Raw genomic sequence first — 25,216 nt, 5'->3', positions numbered from 1 at the left:
AACTTGCAGAATGGTAGAAAATCTTTGCTAGCTACACTTTTGATAGTGGATTAATATTTAGAATATGTAAAGAACTCAAAAAACTTTTGCACCAAAAAAATCAAATAACCCAATTAATAAATAGGCATATGAATTAGATACTTCTCAGAAGAAGATATAAAATGGTCATCAATACATGAAAATATGTTCAAGATCATTTGCAATTAGGAAAGTGCAAATAAAAACTATACTGAGATTATATCTTACACCAGTCAGAATGGCAGTTGTCAAGAATACAAATAATAATAAATGCTGGAGAGGATGGGGAGAAAAAGGAAAACTTTTACACTGTTGGTGGGATTATAAATTAGTACAACCACTATGGAAACCAGAATGAGGTTTCCCCAAAACATTAGATATGGAACCATTCTATGACCCAGCTATATCACTCCTCAGTATTTATGTTAGGATAAATATTTATCATAATTAAAGCCATCATACTACAGTGACACATGTGTATTCATGTTTACAGCATTACAATTCACAACAGTCAAACTAAGGAATCAACTTAGGTATCCATCGATGGATAATGGATAAGGAAAATGTGGTATATACCCAATCAGAGTTTTATTCAGTCATAAAGAAAAATGAAATTATGTCACTTGCAGTAAAATGGATGGAACTAGATACCATTATGTCAAACAAAATAAGACAAACTCAGAAGATCAAGGGTCATATGTTTTCTCTCATGAATGGAAGCTAGAGAAGAAAAAGGAAAAGAAGGGAGAATCTCGTGAAAATCAAAGGAAGATTAGTATAGGAAAGGGACCAAGAAATCATACAAAGCAGAAACCTGGTATTAATAAACTAATAAATAAAGAAGTTTTCTATATAGCACTACTCAACAGTTTGATATAAAGTGCTGAATTCTACTTTCCTGTCTAATAAGATGCCTTCCACTATGTTCACTAAACAACATTAGCAGAAATGAGAATGTTCTTGTAGACCACAGGTTATCAGGGTACAAAATAAATTGAGAAAAATACATAGCATGTGGTAGTACCTATCAAAGCCAAACAAACACACATATAATCTAGGACACAACAATTCTACTCTCCTGTATAAACCTAACAGAAATGAGTGCTTATGTCTATTTAAAAAGTTCACTTACTAAATAACCTTGAGCAAATTACTTAGCCTCTCTTGATCTCTTCTTCCTCATTAGAAAAATGGTGATAAAGATAAAAAAGTTTAAGACTATGTATGAGAAGTAATATTTTGCCTGGTTCTTAAAGTCAATGTACAGTATACAGTAAAAATTCAGAAAATGTTATGTCATCAGATAGCTGCAAACTCCTAACATAAGTAAATACTTCATATTTATAAATATTGCTATCTGATAATAATATACCACTGAACATGAGATAATTAAAACCCAAAGTAGTATTTGTTATCTTCACTAGCTAAACAGATAAATTACAAAAAAAGCTGGTTAATAAATCCCTGTAAAGTATTATTACTTATTGGAAATAAAATTTTATAATAAATTAAATGGAAGAGTACTCTCTATAATATTCTAACTTTGAAATGTAATGGCTCTTATTCATCTTCTTTTCAAGTGGTAGTTTCACAGGCTCTCATCAAACTGAGCTATGTACATATTATGCCTCTGCCAGCAGATGTCATCATCCAACATAAAATTTTAACTCCAAACATATTTCTTAAAAATCAAAGTCTTTGAATAAAATAACTTATTTTGCTTCTTTAAAAACTCAGTTTGTATGAAACTCTACTGATAATGGTGAATATTTGTACTTATGGCATTAAGTCTTAAAGCAAAAAATCCAAGACAAGTCGGAAACCAGAAATGGATATAAAAGAAATATTACATTTGTATAATATTACTATACAATTTAATCTTAAAAACAAAGCAATAAAATGGATTTGTTAAGATACAAATACAAATGAAGTATAAGTTCTTGCTCTTCTTAATGACACCAAAGTACCTTCTCCAAGAAAACTACCCAACAGATCAGGATGACAATGTTTACTCGGTGTCAGTTAATGATTAGAATTCATGAAAGGGAGGCATCCACATTTATTCAGTCCATGAATTCTAGGTGTTGTACAAGTGGTGCCCTTTGCTTGGATATGTAAGCACTGTCTGACAGGCAAGTCGGTCTTGCCACCCAAATACAGGACATCAAGCAACTGGATATCTAATTTGAAATACATAAGAACATCTGGCCTTGATAGGGCAATCACTGCTCAAAAGATTCTGCCTGTGTGGTTTATTTCTCAGAGAGAACAGATGGTCCCCAGCTTATGATGATTCAACTTACGATTTTATTTTTTATCGTATAATGGTATAAAGCAATATGCATTCAGTAGAAACTATACTTCAGATTATGAATGTTAATCTTTTCTGGGTTGTACCATATTATCTTGTGATGCTAGGCAACAGCACCAAACCAGGTGCAGCTCCCAGGCAGCCATGAAATCATGAGGTTAAATATATTTTTCAGGGAATTGTGCTGCTAAGCTATCATGTTCAGTAGGCTAGGCATTTTTTTTTTAAGTTATAATATTTTTAATTTACACTATTTATGGGAAATGTACCACCACCATTGGTCAAAAAGCATCTGTATGTTATTGAAAGAAGAATCATGAAAGCATTCAACAGTTATGAAATCTAAAAAGTTATTTAAATGAAACATTTTTGGCCAGGTGCAGTGGTACACGCTTTTAGTCCCAGCTAATTAAGAGGTTGAGACAGAGGATCTTGTTGTCAAGACCAGCCTGGCAATATGACAAGGTCCTATTCTCAAGAGAAAAAATATATTTTTAAATGTCATAAGCACTTCATGTAAGCTCAATACATTTCTCAAACTGCCTCTCTGCCTCTTTTCCCAGAATGCATCAAATGGGTTTACTTGACTCCACAAACATTCAAAGATCAAGTAGGTCCCAGACAGAAAGTACATAAGAAGGCTGTGCCCCAGAAGACAGTTAACAAAAAAGAGCAAGACGGAGTATGTTAAAATTAAAATGATAGATACTAGTTAACATCCTGAAATAGATTCCTTAAAATTCTGTTTATGATTATCTCACTTGGGAAAAGAGAAGAAGTATGAGTTTTTGAATATCGCTTATCCTACTCTTACCACACATACACTTAAAAAACAAAAGAAGTTCCTTTCTAGATAGCATTACAGGTTGGTAAACTAAAGAACAAAATAGAGAATTCTCTTCTAATGAGTTGAATTTAGGAGTAAATAAATCAGTGAAAACTAATTTCTAATACTGCAAACCTAAAGAAGATTGTCCTATGGAAGTAGGTCCTTCCTTCTGAAGATGAAAGTATGGTGGGGAAGGACAATTAGAAATATTGTGTACTGATCATAGGCTAGAACTGCTGTTTTGACTCTAATCCAAATAAGAATTTGGTGCTAGGAGTCCAAAATGCCAGTTATCTTTCATCTGCCACTCCAAATCCATCCTCTACTGGTCTCTACCCTGCTGATCTATATGGATTAGGCTGTTAAGAGACAATTCTTCATGGGTCTCTCTTGCTCCTACACATCTTCCTGTGAGAAAAGCAAGGTTGAGAAAGCAAGGCTTTTTGACCTAAGATCTTTACCTGGGCCATTTCTCAAGGTTGTGTTTGTAGTCAGCAACCTTGAAGGTGAGGTAATATATCCCTCTGGACAGACTTGCTTATTGTTTATTATCATAGTGACAGATTTCTCAAGCTCCGTGTTCCTTAGTTGCTACTTTAACTCAAAGCATGTGCAGCATGTATCTGCTTCCACATCACCCCCGTAGGAATAAGATGTTAGGAAGAACTAACACAAATATGCTCATGCACACACTGCTTGCTGCACTATAAGAGTCCTTTGTCTCTAACCCAGGAGTCTTGTGTCCTGTCAGGATTCATGACACAATAAGACTAATTTATCAGCTTGTGAGAATAAAAATCAAATTTCAGACCTGATACACATTAAGAGGGCTTCAGTTGGATTCAATCCAATTAGTTGGCATATCCAGGAAAGGAAGAAGCATAAAGCCAGAGTGCTTCTTCCTGTTCTCCTCTGATGAGGTCATCTTGAGCTAGCTTTGTAACGTTCTTTTCAAGGTATTCTACTCTATAAAGTAATATCTCCTTCTGGGTCCAGTAACCTTTTGTCTCTCTTAATTCTTTAAGGTCTAGAGTTAATGACAGTTCTGCTACTGCTACTGCTGCTAGCACTAGGCAGCATAACCTCTTATGGTTTTCACTGATTCATTTCTTTGTAATGAAACCCTCCTCAAATTACATTGAGTATTGCCATCTGTTTCTTGTTAGAATTCTAACTGACAGAAGTCAGGATCCAACAAGTTGCTACCATGATACCCCACCTGTCAATCACATAGAAACAAATGAGAATTTCTTGAGGAAGGGTGCCCTGGAGACTGAAAGAATAGGTATTACCAGTTCTTTATTTTTCCATTGGGCATGCATCAAAGGGCTTCTGCACAAAGAGACAAGACTCAGGTTGAGCACACTTTTTCTTAAAAGGTCAGATAGTAAATATATTAGGTTAGTTGGCCAGATGGTCTCTGTCACAACTCAAGTCTACAATTGAAACACAAAACCAGTCACAGAAAACACATGAATAGGGGGATTTCAAGAGGGGGAATAGAGAAGGTCACTTTTCTGGCTGCTGTGTGGTGTGACACCAAGAAAGCAGATAGGCAGTATCTTGGCAAGGTGGGTAAAAAAAAGTGGGGAGGGAATTTTACTGGAATTTGATACTGGACATTCAAAGCAGATTGGGGATCCAGGAGGTTGGATATAATAAAATAAGAAATCTCCAGCACCACTGCCATGGCCAGAGGTACCAGCCAGAGCAGTTGGGGATAAGGGAATTAATGGAACTCGCATTTTTAGGAGGCCTGAGGCATACCTGGATATGAAGAATTCAGAGATCAAAGACACTACCTGACTAAACTGATAGGCATTCTGCACAATATCCTTGTGCAGGGGATAACCACATCTCTCCTTGCTTGTGCGGAGGACAAAGGAACCATTTAGCAGCCATGGCCCAGGGGCTGGCAGCTGGGGGACCTGTTTTCTGGCTAACCCAAGTTTGGTCTGAAATACAGGCCTGGCAAACCCACACTGCATGACTATAAATAGTGTGCCTAAGTGACCAGGAGAAAATCAAACGTGGGTTTACACAGGGGAATACTGGTTTTGACAACCCACCCAGCTCTCCCTCTTCCCCTCCCCATCCAGACCAGCTGTATATAGGACCAGCTGGGCAAAACCAGCCTGGCTGGGAATTCAAAAAGGCAGGGGCGGGAAAATCTGGAGACTGAACATGAGACCACAAGACAAGGGTCTGCTGGTGACAGAGTGGACTAAGAATCAGTTCCTCTACCACACAAGTGGAACCCAGGGGAGAGCCCTGGGGTACAGTCTTCTAGCGAGAACCAGCAATTGCAGGGCCCTGAAGGTGCACTGATTTAAAATCTCCAGACCAACTGGCATCCAGTGAAGAGCCTAGAGTCTTCCTATAAGAGTTCCACCTACTGGATTACCTCTCCCACTCCAGCAAACCCACTTTGAGGGTAGAGCAAGAATGACACTCCAGATCATTCAACCTAACACTGCAGAGAAGGGAAGCTGAGAATTGTTTGAACTCCAATGGAAACAATTCTTTAACTTTTTATTAAGATCTTGTTTTTTCTTCTTTTCAGTGTTTGTGACCTTAATGGTTCATGGACATTTATACATATTGTTTTTTTTTTTCATTTCTAACATTTTTGAAGCCAGTTATTTTTCATGGATCAGTAATTTGAGGACTAGGATGTTTGATTAGTATATTTCAGTTTTGTTTTGTATTCTTTTAATTTCATTTTTAATTTTTAAAAATTTTCTTTATATATTTTTTGTCTCACTTATCTGTTTCCCTTGATTCTCTCTTTGTTTCTGCTAACAGCCAATCTCTATTGTTCTTTCACTCTTCCCTTAATTTTGTTACTTCTATCTTCTCTCCTCCTCCCTCATAATCATCACATCCTACATCACTTCTGTTCTCTTCCTGTCCAACATTCGAAATTGTAAACCCTTTTGCAAACTTATCATTTTTACGGTAGACAATATTTGCGCATATCATTTCTGTTTATTGTCACAATTAACATTGTAGATGTCATAGCAATAACTATTTGGTTTAATGGTATATACTGTTTGCATTGGTTGTTACTATTCACCTCCCCCTAAATGGCAAGGTACTGAAAACCTTCAGGGACACTATGAGTCCACAGAGTAGAAATTCTACTACCTCAGATTCATACTGTTCGATGGGTTGACACACAAATAACATGAAAAAGCAAGGAAAAAATTGTCCCAAACAAATGAAGATACTTCAATAACAGAATCCATTAACACCACAGTGGAAGAAATGTCAGAGAAGGAGTTTAGAATGTACATAGTTAAACTGGTCTGCTAGGTAAAGGACAATGTAAGGAATGAAATCAGAGAGAAAATTCAGAAAGTGAAAGATCACTTCAATAAAGAGATACAGATTCTAAAAAAAAAAAAAAAAAAAAAAAAAAAAAATCAGCAGAAATCCTCAAAATGAAGGAATTAATTAAACCAAAGTAAAAATTTAATGGAAAGCATCACCAACAGACTAGACTACTTGGAAGACAGAGTTTTAGACAATGAAGACAAAATATACAATCTTGAAATTAAAGTTGACCATGGAGAAGAGATGTTAAAAGACCATGAACAGAACTTCCAAGAAATATGGGTTACCCTGAAAAGACCACATTTAAGATTTATTGGAATAGATGAAGGCCTAGAGATACAAACCAAAGGAATGTTCAATATTTTCAATGAAATAATATTAGAAAATTTCCCAAACTTAAGAGAATGAAATGGAAAATCAAATACAGAGGCTCACAGGATCCCAAACATACAAAATTACAACAGACCTACACCAAGACACATTATTATGAAAATGCCTAACATACAGAATAAGGATAGAATTTTAAAAGCTGTCAAGAGAAAAATGACAGGTCATATTTAGAGGGATACTCATCCAGATCTCAGTTGATTTCTCAACCCATATCCTCAAAGCTGGGAAATAACATACACCAAGCTCTGAAAGAAAATGGATGCCAGCCAAGAATACTATACCCAGCAAAATTAAGCTCCAGAACTGACAATGATATAAAAACCTTCCATGATAAACAAAAGTTAAAAGAATTCACAACTAGAAAGCATGCACTACAAAACATACTCAATAGTGTATTTCATGAAGAAGAAATGAAAAATAAAAGTGAAAATCAGCAAAGGGAGGAACTATACTAGAAGAATAGTGAATCAAAGGAGAAACTAATTCAAATTAAAAACCAGGAATAAATCAAAATGACAGGGAATAAATACCATTTATCAATAATAATAATGACTGTAATGGCCTAAACTCATCAATCAAAAGACATAGACTGACAGAGTAAATGAAAAAACAAGACCCCACAATATGCTGTCTCCAAGAGACTCACCTCATAGGCAAAGACATCCACAAACTGAAGGTAAAAGGATAGGAAAAAACATATCATTCACATGGATCTTGTAAACAAGTAGGGGTTTACATCCTCGTATAATGTGTGGAATTCAAACCAAAGTTAATCAAAAAGGACAAAGAAGGGCATTTCATACCTCTTTGGGAATTATACATAACAAGACATAACAATCGTAAATATTTATGCCAAAAACAATGGAGCATCTACATATACCAAACAAATCATTCTCAATTTCAAGAATGAAACAGATACAACACAAAAATACTGCGTGACTTTAATACACCCTTCTCACCACTGGATAGATCCTTCAAATGAAAATTAAATAAAGAAGGTACAGAATCAAAGAAATACAATTAATAATTTAAACTTAAATAAATTTAAACTTAAATAGACGTATATAGAATATTACATTCATCAATGATTGAATACACTTTAGTCTCAGCAACACATGGATTCTTCTTTAAAATAGATCATATCTGGGCTGGGGTTGTGGCTCAGTGAAGGAGCGCTTGCCTAGCATGTGTGAGGCACTGGATTCAATTCTCAGTACAACATATAAATAAATTAATTCAATAAAGGTCCATCAACAACTAAAAAAATATTTTTTTTTAAAAAAACAGACCATATCATAGGCCACAAAGCAACTCTTAGCAAATACAAAAAATAGGGATACTACCTTGCATTCTATCAGGTAATAATGGAATGAAATTAGAAATTAATGATAAAATAAAAAATAAAAGCTACTCTAACACCTGGAGATTAAATAATATGCTATTGAATGACCAAAGGATAGCAGAAGAAACCAGGGATGAAACAAAAAATACTTAGAGGTAAATAAAAATAGCAATACAACATAGCAAAATCTCTGGGACACTATGAAGGCAGTTCAAAGAGGAAAGTTCATTGCATTGAACTCATTCATTAAAAGAATAAAGTCAACAAATAACCTAACATTACAGCTCAAAGTCATAGAATAAGAAGTACAAATAAACACCAAAAGCAGAAGACAGGAAATAATTAAAAACAGAGCCAAAAATCAATGAAATTTTTAAAAATTTCAAAAAAATCAATGAAACAAAAAGTTGGTTTTTGAAAAAAATAAATAAAATTGATAAACCCTTAGCCAAGCTAGCAAAGAAAAAGAGAGAAAACTCAAATTACTAACATTCATGCTGAAAAAGGAAATATCACAACAGACACAACTGAAATAAAAACAAAAATCAGAAACTATTTTGAAAATCTATACTCTAATAAAATAGAAAATCTTGAAGACATCAATGATCGTAAATATTTCTAGAGACATATGACAAACCCAAATTGAATCAGGAGGGCACAAAAGATTTAAACCTATCAATTTCAAGCAACAAAATTGAAGATGACATCAAAAACCTACCAACAAAGAAAAGCCCAGGGCCAGATGGAGTCTCAGTCAAGTTCTACCAGACCTTCGAAGAAGAACTAACACCAATCCTCCCCAAATTATTCCATGAAATGGAAAAGGTGGGAACCCTTCTAAATTCATTTTATGAAGCTACTATCACCTGATACCAAAATCAGACAAAAGACACATCAAGGAAAGAAAACATCAGACTAATATCCCTGATGAATACAGATACAAAAATTCTTAATAAAATACTGGCAAATCACATACAAAAACATATTAAAAGTACAACAAGATCAAGTGGGTGCATACTAGGGAATCAAGGCTGGTTCAACATACAGATATCAATAAATGTAATTCATCACATTAATAAGACTTATAGACAAGAATCACATGATCATCTCAATAGATGCAGAAAAAGCACTTCCTTGACAAAATATAGCTAGCATTCATTCATGTTCAAAACACTAGAAAAACTAGGAATAGTAGTAACATATTTCAACATTGTAAAAGCTACATGTTAAACCCAAGGCCAACATCATTCTAAATGAATAAAAATTAAAAGCATTCCCTCTGAAAACTGGAACAAAACAAGGATGCCCCCTTTCACCACTTCTATTCAACACAGTCCCTGAAACTCTAATAAGAGCAATTAGGCAGAAGAAAGAAAGTAAAGGGATACAAATAGGAAAAGAAGAGCTCTAACTATCCCTATTCGCTGAACACAAGATTTTATATTTAGAAGATGCAAAAAACGGCACTGTGGAGCAAGCCTGTAATCCCAGAAGCTTGGGAGGCTGAAACAGGAGGATCAAGAGTTCAAAGTCAGACTCAGCAAAGAGCAAGGCACTAAGCAACTCAGTGAGACCCTGTCTCTAAATAAAAATACAAAATAGAGTTAGGGATGTGGCTCAGTGGTCAAGTGCCCCTGAGTTCAATACCTAGTACGCACCCCTGCCAAAAAAGATGCACAAAACTCCATCAGAAAACTTCTAGAACTCAAAAACGATTTCAGCAAAGTTGCAGCATATAAAATTAACACTCATAAATTAACTGTGTTCCTATACACCAATGATGAAGCAACTGAAAGAGAAATTAGGAAAACTATCCTATTCACAATAGCCTCAAAAAAAAAAAAATATTTGGTAAGCAATCTTACAAAAGAGGTGAAACAGCTCTACAATGAAAACTACAGAATACTAAAGAAAGAAACTGCAGAAGACCTTAGAAGATGGAAAGATTTCCCATGCTCTTGGATAGGCATGGGAAAATGACCATACTACCAAAACTGCTATACAGATTTAATGCAATTCCTATTAAAATTCCAATGACATTCTTCATAGAACTAGAAAAAGCAATCATGAAATTAATTTGGAAAAATGAAACACCCAGAATAACCAAAGCAATCCTTAGCAAGAAGAGTAAAGTAGGAGACATTACAATACCAGACCTTAAATTATACTACAGAGCAAGAGTAACCAAAAGTAACAAAAATGGCATGATATTGACACCAAAATAGATATGTAGTCCAATGGTACAGAAGAGAAGACACAGAGACAAACCCACATAAGTATGGTTATCTCATACTAGACACCAAAGGCACCAAAAACACACACTGGAGAAAAGATAGTCTATTCAACAAATAGTGCTGGAAAACTGGAAATCCATATGTAGTAAGATGAAATTAAACCTCTGTCTCTCACCTTGCACAAAAATCAACCCAAAGTGGATCAAAGACTTAGGTACTAGAACAGACCCGGCGACTAATAGAAGAAACAGTAGGCCCAAATCTTCATCATGTTAGCTTAGGACCAGACTTCCTTAACAAGATTCCTAAAGCACAAGAAGTAAAATCAAGAATCAATAAATGAGATAGTATCAAACTAGAAAACTTCTTCATAGCAAAGGAAACAAACAAGTACATGAAAAAAGAGTCTACAGAATGGGAGAAAAATCTTTGCCACCTGCACCTCAGATAGAGCATTAATCTCCAGGATATACAAAGAACTCAAAAAACTTAACATAAAAAAAACCCTATCAATAAATGGGCAAAAAAAATAAAGATGCATTTCACAGAAGAAAAAATACAGTCAATGAATATATGAAAAAATGTTCAACATCTATAGCGATTAGAGAAATGCAAATTAAAACTACACTGAGATTTCATCTCATACCAGTCAGAATGGCAATTATAAAGAATACAAGAAAAAAAAAAAAAAAAAAAAAAGAATACAAGTAACAATAAATGTTGGCGAGGATGGGGGGGTGGAATTTACACTCATACACTAACTGGTAGGACTATAAATTGGTACAACCACTCTAGAAGCAGTACAGAGATTCCTCAGAGAACTTGGAATGGAACCACCATTTGCCCCAGTTATCCTACTCCTCGGTGTACACCCAAAGAACTTAAAATCAGCATACTACAGTGACGCAGCCACATCAATGTTAATAGCAGCTCAATTCACAATAGCTAAACTATGGAACCAACCTAGGAGCCCTACAAGCAGATGAATGGATTAAAAAAAAAATGTACATATACACAATGGAATGTAACTCAGTCATTAAGAATGAAATTATGGCATTTGCTGGTAAATGGATGGAACCAGAGACTATCATGGTAAGTGAAATAAGCAATCCCCCAAAACCAAAGGTCAAATGTTCTAATATGCAGTTCTAACACACAGTAAGGTGGGTATGGAAGAATAGAAGTTCACTGAATTAGACAAAGGGAAATGAAGGGGGAAAGGGAGGATGGAAATAGGAAAGACAGTAGAACGAATGGCATAACTTTCCTATGTTCATACTGGTCATTCATTATGACCATTGTAACTCCACATCATGTTCAAAGAAAGAATGGGAAGTTATAGTCCATGTATGTATAATATGTCTAAATACACTCTACAGTCATATATATTTAAAAAGAAAAAAATTTTTAAAAAATGAGGAAAAAACATGAATAAATAAGCAGGACTTCATTCCAATAAAATTTTGTTTACAAAATAAAGTAAATGTTATTTATAAAACAAAATTGGCCATAGTGTGTTGACCCCTAGTTTGGACTAATTTTTGTTCAATAGACATATAATACAAGCCATATATATAATTTAAAATTTTCAGTAGTCATATTTAAAAGTGGTAAGGACAGGTAAATTTACTTTTCATAATATTTCCCATTTTAAATCAATGCAGCCAAAATATTAACATTTCAATATGTAGTACGGAGAACTGAGATGTTTTATTTATTATTACATTTTCTAAATCCAATATATGTTTTACACAAAGCACATCTTCATCTGAATGCCAAATTTTTTATCATCAATACTTTAGCTAAATTTATATTTAGTAAAATTTAGTTGAAAAAATAGATTCACAAGCTCAAGTCATTCCAAATATACTTGTAAGTTTTATTAATTGGATCAAGTTGTTTTTAAATGTGTTAAATTAATTAAAATTAAATAACATCAAAAAATTCAGCTCCTTGCACTCCCATTTGAAGTGCTCATCAGCTACATGTGGCTAGTGCCCATCTTCCTGAACAGGGCAGGTCAAAATATCAGAGGCTCGATATGATTGACCTTCCAAGATGGAAGGACTGAAATAAGCTGTTTCTCCTTCTTTAGTTCTCTTAACTCATGGCCATGTAGAACAATACTATATAGCCCTATGAATGTTCTACATCCATTTTCTTAGCCTCTTTGTCTGGATTCTGATTTCTTAATATCCAGGGCTATCTAGATGATTTTCTAGATTTCACCCCTTATACTAAATGTAAGCATGTGCTGAAGTGCCAGCATTTCTGGCCCACGTAAACTATGGAACTAGCTAGTTCTATTCAGAATTCTCATTGTACCCTGATTTTATCAGTACATACTCTATATACATGTTGAAATATAACACCGTACCCTATATACATATGTACAATTACATGTTAACTAAAAAAAAAAAAAAAAAAGAGTCAGGTGTGGTGGTACATGCCTATAATCCCAGCAACTCAGTAAGCTGAGGCAGGAGGATCACAACTTCAAGTCCAGTCTGAGCAACTTAGCAAGATCCTATCTCAAAATAAAATTAAAAGGGCTGGGGATGTAACTCAGTGGCAAAGCACTTACATAGCCTGTGCTTGTTCGTGGGTTCAGTCTCTAGTATCAGGAAAAAAAAAAAGAAAGAAAGAGAGAGAAAGAAAGAAATCCTATTGTGGATACTTTATTCAATTATTATTTTGGACCATGTTGTTCTATATGTCTTTAAGAGACCACATACTCAAAACTTGCTTGTTCTACACCGATTGCTAAATTACTACCCTTAATTAAGTCAGCAAAGTTAACACTTAGGATGTAAAATACCACTGGTTGTATTAACTGGCAGGTTTTATTTTCTTTTCTATTCAATTGGGAATATTACCTTCTCATGTACCATGTATCCTAACTACAGCTCAAAAAGTTGAGTTCTTTAACCAACTTAGGATATAAACACTTATTATTTATAAGTATATACCTGAAATGCCACCAATTTGTGATTATGTATGAAAACAAGTGGCAGGTGAAACAAAGATAACTATACACACACCTCCTAAATTTCATTCTGAGTTTGAACCCTTTCTCCTACAAACCTATAGACTCTTATCCTACTTTTCTATTTAGGAAAACAAGAGTAAACGAAGTGACTACACTAAGTTGAATAGAGAGAAACACAAACATACACATACACTTAAAAAGATACATTATTTAAATGAAAGATAACTGCATACTCCTGATAATTTATCAAATCCCCAGAAATAAGGATTATCTTTAGTTAAATAAGGAAAAAAAAAAAAAATGCTTACCGGTTTCCTTCCAGACTACTGAAGGAACAATATGTTTTTCATGTCCTTTCTTTTTAGATCCACATTTTTTGCCTTCTAAAGATCTGGAATTATATCTATTTTCTGAATATGCTGTTTCTGAAGCTAAGAATAATTAAAACACAAATTTGTTAATATTTATAAGAACTACTTAACTGAGAAAAAGTGACCAGGGAAGAAGCATTTAAAAAAAAAAAATAAAACCTGAATCTTCATTTCTCAAAATGTCCCGCAGCAAAGAAGCACAACCATCAAGCCCCTGTATAGTTTCAGTCTGTAAGGAGAGAGTCATTTAGAATACATTTGTATATAAAATTATAGTGCAGAGAAAAATTTGTATTATGCAAATTTTAAATAAAGTTCTTTATAAGCAATTTATTATTGGTAGAAAACATGTTTGGAAGCAATAGACTTCCTACATCCTTAGGGCAATTTATACTTTACCTTTGAATTTTATTCCCATTTCTAGGCTTTTACCTAAGGGCTAATTAAAATAGCGTGCATTGCAGCTGTTCGGTCTCATCTTACCTGACTTTCTGAATCAGAATGAGTGGGATGGCCAGAATTTGTGCTAAAACGTGATATTTTTCTTAAGTGGGTCCTAGAAAACAAGATTAATAGTTTTATAAATAATACAATTTTTCCCTCAAAATGTTAGTAAGCAGTCATTTTCTTTCCACCAAAGGTTAGAAAAGAAAGTTTGCCTACTAATATATAACATGAATAGGACATTATGAAGATTGGAAAGACTGTTAAAACACTATAATGAAGAAAGAAATTGAGGAAGAACTTGGAAGATGGAAAGATCTCCCATGTTCTTGGATAGGCAGAATTAATATGGTCAAAATGGCCATACTACCAAAAGTGCTATATAGATTCAATGCAATTCCAATTAAAATCCCAAGGACATACCTTACAGAAATAGAGCAAGCAATCATGAAATTCATCTGGAAGAATAAGAAACCCAGAATAGCTAAAGCAATCCTTCGCAGGAAGAATGAAACAGGGGGTATCGCAATACCAGAACTTCAACTATACTACAAACCAACAGTAACAAAAACAGCATGGTATTGGCACCAAAACAGACAGGTAGATCAATGGTACAGAATAGAGGACACGGACAAAGGGGCCAAAAATATGCAATGGAGAAAAGATAGCCTCTTCAACAAATGGTGCTGGGAAAAATGGAAATCCATATGCAATAGAATGAAACTAAACCACTATTCTCTCACCCTGCACAAAAATCAACTCAAAATGGATCAAGGACCTTGAAGTCAGACCAGAGACCCTGCATCTTATAGAAGAAAAAGTAGGCCCAAATCTTCAATTTGTTGGCTTAGGATGAGACTTCCTTAACAGGACTCCCATAGCACAAGAAATAAAATCAAGAATCAACAACTGGGACAGATTCAAACTAAATAGCTTTCTCTCAGCAAAGGAAACTATCAGCAATGCGAAGAGAGAGCCTACAGAGTGGGAGAATATCTTTGCCACTCATACTTCAGATAGAGCACTAATTTCCAGAATCTATAAAGAACTCAAAAAACTCTACGCCAAGAATACAAATAACCCAATCAACAAATGGGCTAAGGATATGAACAGACACTTCACAGAAGAAGATCTACAAGCAATCAACAAACATATGAAAAAATGTTCACCATCTTTAGTAATAAGAAAAATGCAAATCAAAACTACACTAAGATTCCACCTCACCCCAATTAGAATGGCAATTATCAAGAATACAAGCAACAATAGGTTTTGGAGAGGATGTGGGGAGTAAGGTACACTCATACATTGCTGGTGGGGCTGCAAATTAGTGCAGCCACTCTGGAAAGCAATGAGGAGATTCCTTAGAAAACTTGGAATGGAACCACCATTTGACCCTACTATTCCACTCCTCAGCCTATACCCAAAGAACTTAAAATCAGCATACTTCAGAGATACAGCCACATCAATGTTCACAGCTGCTCAATTCACAATAGCCAGACTATGGAACCAACCTAGATGTCCTTCAATTGATGAATGGATAAAGAAACTGTGGTATATATATACAATGGAATATTACTCAGCTATAAAGAATAATAAAATTATGGCATTTGCAGGTAAATGGATGAAATTGGAGAACATCATGCTAAGCGAGATAAGCCAATCTCAAAAATCCAAAGGACGAATGAGCTCACTGATAAGCGGATGATGACACATAATGGGGGGTGGGAGGGGTGCAAGAATGAAGGAAGGAGGGACTGTATAGTGGGAAAAGAGGGGTGGGAGGGGTGGGGGGAAGGAAAAAATAACAATGTCTCAAACATCGTTACCCTATGTAAATATATGATTATGCAAATGGTATGCTGTTACTCCATGTACAAACAGAAACAACATGTATCCCATTTGCTTACAATAAAAATAAATTTAAAAAAAAACATTATAATGATTGACCTGGGTAGATTTGAAAAGTTATTCCCCAGAGTAAAGGAAGAGGTCCATCTAGTTTTCTGGGATAAGCAAAATACAGTCCAGACCAAAGCCCTAAAAACTTTTCTGAGATATCCTGAAGTTATAAACTTCTTCATGTACTTACCCTTTCTTTCCATTTGCTAATTTAGCAGGTCCAGGGTTTCTTCCTGAAGATAACACCTATGACATAATGTATTATATTATAGTAGATATACAAATACTTTCTATTATATTTTCAATATGCCATCTTGACAAGACCTGAAATGTTATTCATGTTTTTCCATTTTCCCAAACTGAAACTCTATACCTACCAAACAGTCAGTTCCCATTCCCTCTTCCCATCACCCCTTGCAACCACCATATTCTACTTTCTATAAATTTGACTACTCTAGAGACCTCATATAAGTGAAATAATACAGTATAAAATCTTCAGGCTTCATCCATGTTGTAGCATATATAAAAATTTTCCTTCCTTTGTAAGGTTGAATATTCCATAGTATGTATGCAGTATTCATTTTTTTAATAAATGATATCCTAAAAATCCACAATTATACTTTAACACTTAATACAATAAATTTGCTCTATATAAAATGTGAAGCAAGCAACACGTGTTTGTTCCTTATGTTTATTTAGGTGACAAACAGATATTTCAAACCTACTCTAAGTTGGAACTATACTCAATCCCTGAACATGTTCTACATTTCCCAAATTCTTTGAAACTTACAAGATACTTCAAGATATAGGACACAGTTCATAACTCTGGTTCCATTTATCCACATTACTTAGAAGGTCTAATAAGACCAGCATGTAAAATCTACCCTTCCTCTTTATCTACATCTCATTTCTTTCGATCTTTCTTTTTAAACTAATATAGCAATGTTGTTTTTTCAAAAAGTTTTTATTTTAAAATTAACATAGGTAGGTTACCTTTTATATAGAACAAAAGGAAAAATATGTATTTGCTTTTATATGCACCCAATAAAGTCGTAATTATAGTTACCTCTAGAGAGAGAAACAGGGTATCTTGGGGACAGAATAAAAAGGGGGTCTTTCTGTGGCATACATTAATAACTATGTATCAAACAAATATTATCTTTCAAAATATAATTTAAAGACATTAAAGTCCCTAATCCTATCTCCCTTATTCCATCCTCTAGATAGAGGTACTGCTGGTACTATGATTTTTCTTCACAAGTTTACACATTTCATCCCAAGATAACTTTGAGCAGTAGCTACCAAACTTCCTGAAGTTGTATTCTATTATTTGCCTAAATATGTACTCACCTTTCTAATGAGAATCTTTTTTAATACATTTTTTAAAAACTGAGTTGATAATAGTTATACTTTTTGAGAAAACTTGGAATACAATGGAGAGTCATGAAGCCCACAGTGAAAATCACCATCATAGAAAATACAATGCTGGTGTGTAACATAGCTCCACTGGACCCTGTATCACACTCAGGTCTTTCCCTTTGGTATATTTATGTTGGTGTCCTGGCTGGAATAATAATAAAACTCTAAGCCATGATGCTGCTATGCCCCAGAACAAATCTGAAAACAATTACCACACTTACTGTCTTTCAAAAGTGGAAAAAATATACTGTCTAAAATAAATGTATGGCATAATTATATGATTATCTACAAAAAAAGTCTAAAAAAAAAAAAAAAACCACAAACTAGGCTATGTTATAGAATATCTGGTAAAGATTACCCCTAAGAAAAGCACCCTGAAATAGTAACTCTCATATTGGAACATTTCCTCCCAATTTTGGGGGTATTTTTATTTTGAAATAATAGCACAAAGAAGTCCTATATGTGCTTCAGTCAGATTCCACAAATTTTGACATTTTACTACATTTGCCATTTTCTCTCTCAATATGTACATACATTATTTCTTGTCCGAACCATTTCAGAGTAGTTGCAGACATAGTATGTTTAAAAATTGCCAGGTGTGGAGTTGCACACCTCTAATCCCAGCAACTTGAGAGACTGAGGCAAGAAGATCATGTGTTCAAAGGCAGCCTCAGCAATTTAGCCAGGCCTTAAGTAACTTAGTGAAACCCTGTTTCAAAATAAAATATAAAAAGGTCTGGGAATGTGGCTCAGTGGCTAAGCACTCCTGGGTTCAATCCCTGGCACAAATAAATAAATAAATTAATTAATTAAATATATATATATATATATATATATATATATATATATATATATATGCCTAAATATGAAAAAGGTCATTCTCTAGTTATCAAAACCAACATATTAACATTGATATAGTATTACAAATCTGTGATGTCACTAGTACTGTCCCTATAGAAAAACTGATCCATATCTAATTCAGCATATTTTGCATTAAACTGTCACAGCTCTTAGGTCTCCTTTAATAAGGAATAATTCCTTGCTTGTCTTTTATAACCCTGACATAGTCAAAGATTAGAGGTCAGTTTTTTTTCTCTTTTTTTTTGCAGTGCTGGGGATCGAACCCAGGGCCTTATGCTTGCAAGGCAAGCACTCTACCAACTGAGCTATATCCCCAGCCCAGGCCAGTTATTTTGTAGAATGTCTATCTGGAGGTTTAGATGTCTGTAATGTTTCCTCAGGATCAAACTCAGGTTATGGATTTTGGGCAGGAGTACTACAAAAGAGATGTGTCATTTTCAGTATAGCATGAGCAGACATGTGATGTCAGTTTGTCCTATTATTGGCAATGTAAAATGATTATTTAAAACAGTGTCTGCAGGCTGGCGTTGTGGCTCAGTGGTAGAGTGCTTGACTAGTACATTTGAGGCACTGGGTTCGATCCTAAGCACCACAAAAAAAATAAAATAAAAATAAAGGTATTATGTCCATCAATAACTAAAAATATTTTTTTAAAAGTGTCTGCCAGGTTTTTCATTGTAAAGTTACTATTTTTACCTTTGTAATTATTAAGCATTTTGTAGGGAAATAACTAGACACTATGTAGATATCCAATCATCACACTTTCACCCAGTTTAGCATCCATTCATTGATGATTCTTGCTTCAGTCAATTGTCAAATGATGATTTTTTAAAATGTTTTGCTCTTTTTAGTTATACATGACTGTAGAATGTATTTTGATATATTATATATACATGGAGTATAACTTCCCATTCTTGTGGTTGTACATGATGTGGAGTTACACTGGTCATGAATTCATATATGAATACAGCAAAGTTATGTCTGATTCCAGATGGTGAATTGTAGTTTTGGTTTTGTTTTTGGTATTTTATTTAGAGACAGGTTCTCACTGAGTTACTTGGGGCCCTGCTAAGTTGCTGAGACTGGCTTTGAACTGGAAATCCTCCTGCCTCAGCCTCCTGGGCCCACCCAAATGGTAAGTTTTTTAACATCATTCCTCCTACATTTATTAGTTGAATATCAATTAATAAATGTAGAACTAATTAGAGAAGCATTTTTCCTGCTCATTTGATAATGCAGGCTCACAGATTCCTATTTTATTCAGAGGGTAATGATCTATTATAATTAGTTATAATGCTAAAATTGCCCCAGATTCAGTTAGTGGGAGCCTCTTGAAGTTGGCTCCTTCATTTTAACAAGTCCCCATCATTTTTTTAACTGATCCTTACCTTTTACAACAAAGTGGTCCAGGCTCATCTTTTTTACTGTCTTAAGAAAATTCAACATGAGATCTACCTTAACAAAATACAGTATTCATAACTCTAAGCACAATGTTGGTTAGCAGATCTCTAGAGATTTCATTTTATAAAACCAAAACTGCGTACGTAATGAATAGCAAGTCTCTGTTTCCTTCTTGCCGCAACCTTTGCAACCACCATTCTACTCCTGTGAGTCTGACTACTTTATATATCTCATATAAGTGGAATCATACAGTACTGAATCATTCAGTATTTGTCCCGGAATTAGCTTAGTTTCCTAGCAGAATATCCTCAAGATTCATCCTTGTAATTGCATATTGCAGGATTTCCTTCTTTTTTTGTACTGAAAAAGATTCCATCGTATGTATATGCCGTATTGCCTTTATCCACTCATCTATAGATAAACACGCAGGGTGTTTCTACATCTTGCTATTGTGAATAATGAATACAAGTGTAAATATCTCTTCAAGATCCTGATTTCAATTAAGATAAATATCAAGAAGTAGAATTGACTGGAAGTAGAACTGACTGGACCTTATAAGAGTTCTATTTTTAATCTTTTGAGGAAATTTCATACTTTTCTATAACAGCTGCACCATTTATATTCCCACCAACAGTGTATCCATCTTTCAGTTTCTCAACATCCTCACCAACACTTTGTGTTCAGTATTTAGAAACCAAGATTTAGGTACTAGATGTGCTTTTCACTATGAGGGCCTCCAATCTTTCTCATATGCATTTTCTACTGAGTCATAATTACTAGATACTTGTAATTTTGAATCTTGTGAGTTTTTTTTTTTTTTTAACTTTTGAATCTTTTTCTGTACTAACAGTCAAAAAATTTAATGATTATTTCCTTGGGTAGAAGTATTATAATATGTCCTTGATTTGCTTCTTATCTTTTGACAATTAAAAATCAAACCTGGAACAATCCTTTCCATATACTGAAAATAGTTTTTAAAATTTAGGATTAAAAGCATAATTATTTTGGTAAAACGTTATCAGCAGTTTAATAGCCCTTGCTACAAACTTCAAAACTGCACTTCAGGAATATCCCAAATCACAATACAGCAAACAGTTTGTTTTCACACTTACTTCTACTACTCTTCATTAAACTTTTAATTCTGCAATTTGAGAATATAAGCTTTTCTTAATCATCATATTTTCTACCAAGTGTAAGATAGTGTTACGTTTGTAGAATGGGTATATTAAAGCCTTTACGCTTCATGCACGCCCTGTGGTTATTGCTGTGAAGTACAAACCTAGAATTCAGAAATGTACCTTGTTTAAAGTCATACATCTAAGAATAATGTTTAAAAGAATGGACTCCAGCTATGAGTATGAATACTTTTCCACAGCCTACCAGCTGTGTAGTTAGTTGGGAAGTTATTTGAATTCTTCATCACTCAATCTCCTTATTTATAAAACAGGGATGATAATTTCTACCTCATAAAGTTATTATGAAGATTAAATGAGTTATATGTAATACATAAAAAACTCTCTTAGTAGTACCTGCCACTTAATGAATGAATGCTAGTTATCATCAGGATGATAACAAACCAGGTGTTTGAGGAATTGAAATTTGTTTGATATATATGTCAACTGTGTGACAGATATTTTACCAGATTCTCTTATTTAATCTCCCCAATTCTTTGAAGCAGAATTTTATACCTATTTAATAGCAAAAGGATAGTAGGCTCAAAGAAGCGAAAATACTTTGCTTACCATCATCACAATAATGGCAGAATTGGAATCTGAATCTGATTATTGTGACTACAAAAACTATGTTTTTTATCCTTGCTAAATGCACATATTCTGAGTTCATTCAATATAAAAAAAATTGGAAGGATGGGCTGGTCTAGAAGTATTTATGAAGAAAAAAAGTTTCAAGTCAAATCTTGGGGAAAAAAAAAGTGCAAGATTCACATTAATGGGAACAGTAGTGTTGATAAAGGAAAACCAAAAAAAGTTCTATATATTTAAGGGAAGACCACCCTGAGTAAGGGGTGAGAAATAGTTGATTCAATCCCTGTAAATATACTATATGCCAGGTGCTGTCCTTGACTTGAGGAGGATATGGAGGAAAAAAGTCTAAAAGCAGAGGCAGACTAGCAATAATATATCCAGCCTGAAAAGTGGTTTGATAAAAAGTTATTACGGATGTAAATAGGGGGCGGAAGAGCACTCGACCAATGGAGATGCGAGGGTTTAAGGCAAAGGTTCTACAGATTGGCTTTTTAGCAGAGGAAATATCAGGCCTAGAAGGGCATTCTACACAGACCGGAATGTGAAAAAGCATGGAAGCAGCAGAGGGCGACAGAGCATCCAGGGCACTTGTTGCAAAAGATGAGCTCCCATGTTGAATTTTAAGCAGAATCTCTGTATTACAACGAGGAACATATACTTGAGATGGGTAAGGCTAAAGGAAGAGAAGTTAAACAGGAAAAAAACTGTTTAAAGTATCAGCAATAGTGATGCAAGATGAGCTAACAGTGGCAATGGTGGAAAAACCCAGGAGCTGGATCTGATGTGACGATATACTCAAGGAGAGATTAAGTCAGTCACTTAACCAGCGGCGAAGGCTGGGACTCGAACCTGACCTGACTTCAAAGCCTGCGCTCTGGAGGGCTGAGGCGACAGAACCGCTGTTAGGATCCGGGGAACCCTTGAACTACCCAGTCCCATCATTTTTATTGCCGCCGAGCCGTCTTTGTTTTTAATTTTTTTAAGCCAAAGTCTCCTCAGGTCCCCGCCACCCGCACAGTGGACTCCTCGGGTCCACAACCCTCACCTGGCCCGGTCGAGATCCAGACCTGACCATCTCTCGCAGCCTCAGTAAAGCCCAGACCAAGGGAAGCGAAGCCACTCGGTAAAAAGAATTAACCGCCGCGGGCTCCCCGCCCCCTTTGGCCCGCCCCCCAAGCTTCCGCTTCCGGCAAGACTCCCGCCGAACACCGCGCTTCATAGCCTCCGGCGCACCGCGGCGATCTTTCCACGGCCGATCACCTGGCACCAGCGTGCTCAATAGACTCCTCCCGGCTCCACTGCTCGTCACACACTGGCAGAGGGTGGGAGAAGCCAACAGAATGTACGCGGGGCGGGGTCGGAGGGGCGGGGTCGAAGGGCGGGGCCGGGGTGGGGTCGGGGGCGGGGAACCCAGGTGGGCGGAAGGAACATCTGACAACTGATTTGGCTGTCTTGTTTCGCAGGCTTTCAGTGGAGGAGCACGGAACCTGCAAGGGTGGGGACCAAGACCAGCCAGCGCAAGAGGAAGGGACTGGAGTGGGGAACGGATGATTTCAGAAGGAATTAAGCTCTGCTTTGGGGTTTTAGCTCTTTAGTTTTTCGGAGTTTCGTGTGCCTTTTTAAATGATTTTCGTTCTTAATATTCAACGAAAATGAAACCTCAATATCGTTATCTTTGCGTAATTCTGACAGCAATTTCAGAATTATTGACCGGCCGGTGATCTCAGAACGGTGCTCATTAGTTGGAATTTTGGTTTTACTTCCTATATAGTTGTCTATTCTTCGGTTGAGGTCATTGCTATTGACAAACTGTACTAAATTATAATAGAGATTCGTCATTGGTTTTTAAGGCATTGTGCTTGGGTTTTATGTTTTAAATCAAGTTGGGGAGAAATTATGTAACTCAGTGGATTCCCTTTTTTTATGGGTAAAAGAGCTGCATTTTAAAAAGTATTAAAAGTAATAAAGCCCAGGAACTAAAATATTTGTTTCAGTTTATTACATACTCATACTGAGGGATTTTAGGAAACTTTGATAAACTTAGTTGAATTAGTTTATGCAGTGAAATCCTCTCCTTTCTTTCCCCATTTCTCTCATAACTTTTTTTTTTTAGATGTCGATGGGCCTTTATTTTATTTATTTATACGTGGTCCTGAGGATCAAACCCAGTGCCTCACACATGCTAGGCAAGCACTCTACCTCTGAGCCACAACCCCTGCCCTTCTCGTAAGTTTTTAACATATTTATCTTAGATTCCAGGTGGCTTTTTTATAATTATTTTATTTATTTGTTTATTACCTATTTCTTTTTACACCATTCTAGGCAAGTGCTCTGCCACTGAGCTACAGTCCCAGCCCTCTAGGTGTTTTTCTTAATTGATATTTTTAAATATTTGATTTTTCTTAATACATATTTACTCTAGAAAATATAGATAAGAAAAAGGAAAAATATGACCCATAACCCAACTACCCATGCTTTGGTGTGTTCCCTTCCAGACTTTTTTCCCACCTGAATATATACATACGAATATATTACAGCAGTACATTATGATACATGTTATTGTAATATGTTTTAACAAATCAACATTGTTTTCTCAATCTGCAATTATGAAATTTCTGAGTGGTGTTCTATTATTTCTCACTATTTGGAATTTTTATTTGCTATTATAAATAATGCAGTGAGCTGAGATCTTAAACTCAATGCAGAGGGGAGAGAACAGTATTTTTAGTATACGGAAACAGCATGATATTGAGTAAGAAGGACTGAAAGAGGCCCTTGTAGCTGAATATAGACAGTGAGAATGGAGTTGTATGTAGGGTTAGACTCTGAAACTCTCATAGGTCAAGGATTTGAGATATTATTCTAAATGCAGTATAATGGCCAAAGGTTTCAGCAGGGGCACCAGGAACCAACTGATGTTTCATAAACATGAACAGCTGCATTGTAGAACTGGAGTCTCCACTATGGCCCTGGCCAAATCTAGTCTGCTGCCATGTTGTTGTTGTTGTTATTGAGTCCATGAGGGGTTTTAATATTTTTAAGTGACTTTTTAAAAAAATCTAAAGAACAAGTCAGGTTCAGTGGCACATGCCTGTAATCCCAGACACTGGGAAGACTGACGCAGAAGGGTGGCAAGTGTGAGGCCAGCCTCAGCAACTTAGCAAGATTCTAACTCAAAAATTAAATAGATAAATAAACAAATAAAAAGGCTGGTGATATTAAGTGGCAGAGAGCCCCTGGGTTCAATCCCCACCACTACCCCCACTCAAAAAAATGAGAAAGGAAAATACATAAAGAACAATATTTTGTGACATGAAATTACATGAAAACCATGGGTTTAAAGTTTTGTTGGAACCAGTGCATATCATAATCCTGTCAGAATCCCAAACTCCATAATCCCAAATGCTGACACCCTGAAAGATCAAAATCCTTCAAGTTTAAAATTCCAAAACTCAATCCAAAAAAAGATTAAAATCTAGTAAGGCATTATTCTGAGCTGTCTGTGAGTGTGTTTCCAGAGGAGATCAGTGTGTGAATCTGGACGAGGTGGGGAACATCCTCTACTAGAACTGTCACACTCATTTTTTTCTGTATTATCCATAGCTGCTT

The 25,216-nt window shown here is 35.3% G+C and overlaps 1 protein-coding gene and 1 long non-coding RNA gene across 3 annotated transcripts in view; one reads left to right on the top strand and one right to left on the bottom strand.

Moving 5' to 3' along the window:
• Nucleotides 1-22,874, bottom strand: part of Ccdc14 (coiled-coil domain containing 14) — a 67,206-nt gene extending 44,332 nt beyond the window's left edge. Inside the window, exons 1-5 of one of the 2 annotated variants that reach the window (XM_047564369.1) lie at nucleotides 22,653-22,874; nucleotides 16,354-16,409; nucleotides 14,304-14,376; nucleotides 13,980-14,049; nucleotides 13,758-13,880 (exon numbers count right to left, since the gene is read on the bottom strand). In XM_047564369.1, the coding sequence (XP_047420325.1) occupies nucleotides 13,758-13,880; nucleotides 13,980-14,049; nucleotides 14,304-14,376; nucleotides 16,354-16,409; nucleotides 22,653-22,826 (496 nt within the window). In that variant the 5' untranslated portion in view covers nucleotides 22,827-22,874. The remainder of the gene's footprint in view (nucleotides 1-13,757; nucleotides 13,881-13,979; nucleotides 14,050-14,303; nucleotides 14,377-16,353; nucleotides 16,410-22,652) is intronic. The other variant, XM_047564370.1, reaches the window with a different exon arrangement.
• Nucleotides 22,805-23,535, top strand: LOC124992959 (uncharacterized). Its single transcript, XR_007110220.1, has 2 exons — nucleotides 22,805-22,949; nucleotides 23,071-23,535. It is a non-coding gene; the product is annotated as an uncharacterized LOC124992959 (long non-coding RNA).
• Nucleotides 23,536-25,216: the final 1,681 nt, after the last annotated feature.

Source organism: Sciurus carolinensis, chromosome 9 (genome assembly GCF_902686445.1).
Source record: "Sciurus carolinensis chromosome 9, mSciCar1.2, whole genome shotgun sequence".
In the NCBI taxonomy this organism is placed as follows: Eukaryota; Metazoa; Chordata; class Mammalia; order Rodentia; family Sciuridae; genus Sciurus; species Sciurus carolinensis.
The sequence above is the reverse complement of the archived record's forward strand: the minus strand, read 5'-3'. Positions and strand labels throughout refer to the sequence as shown.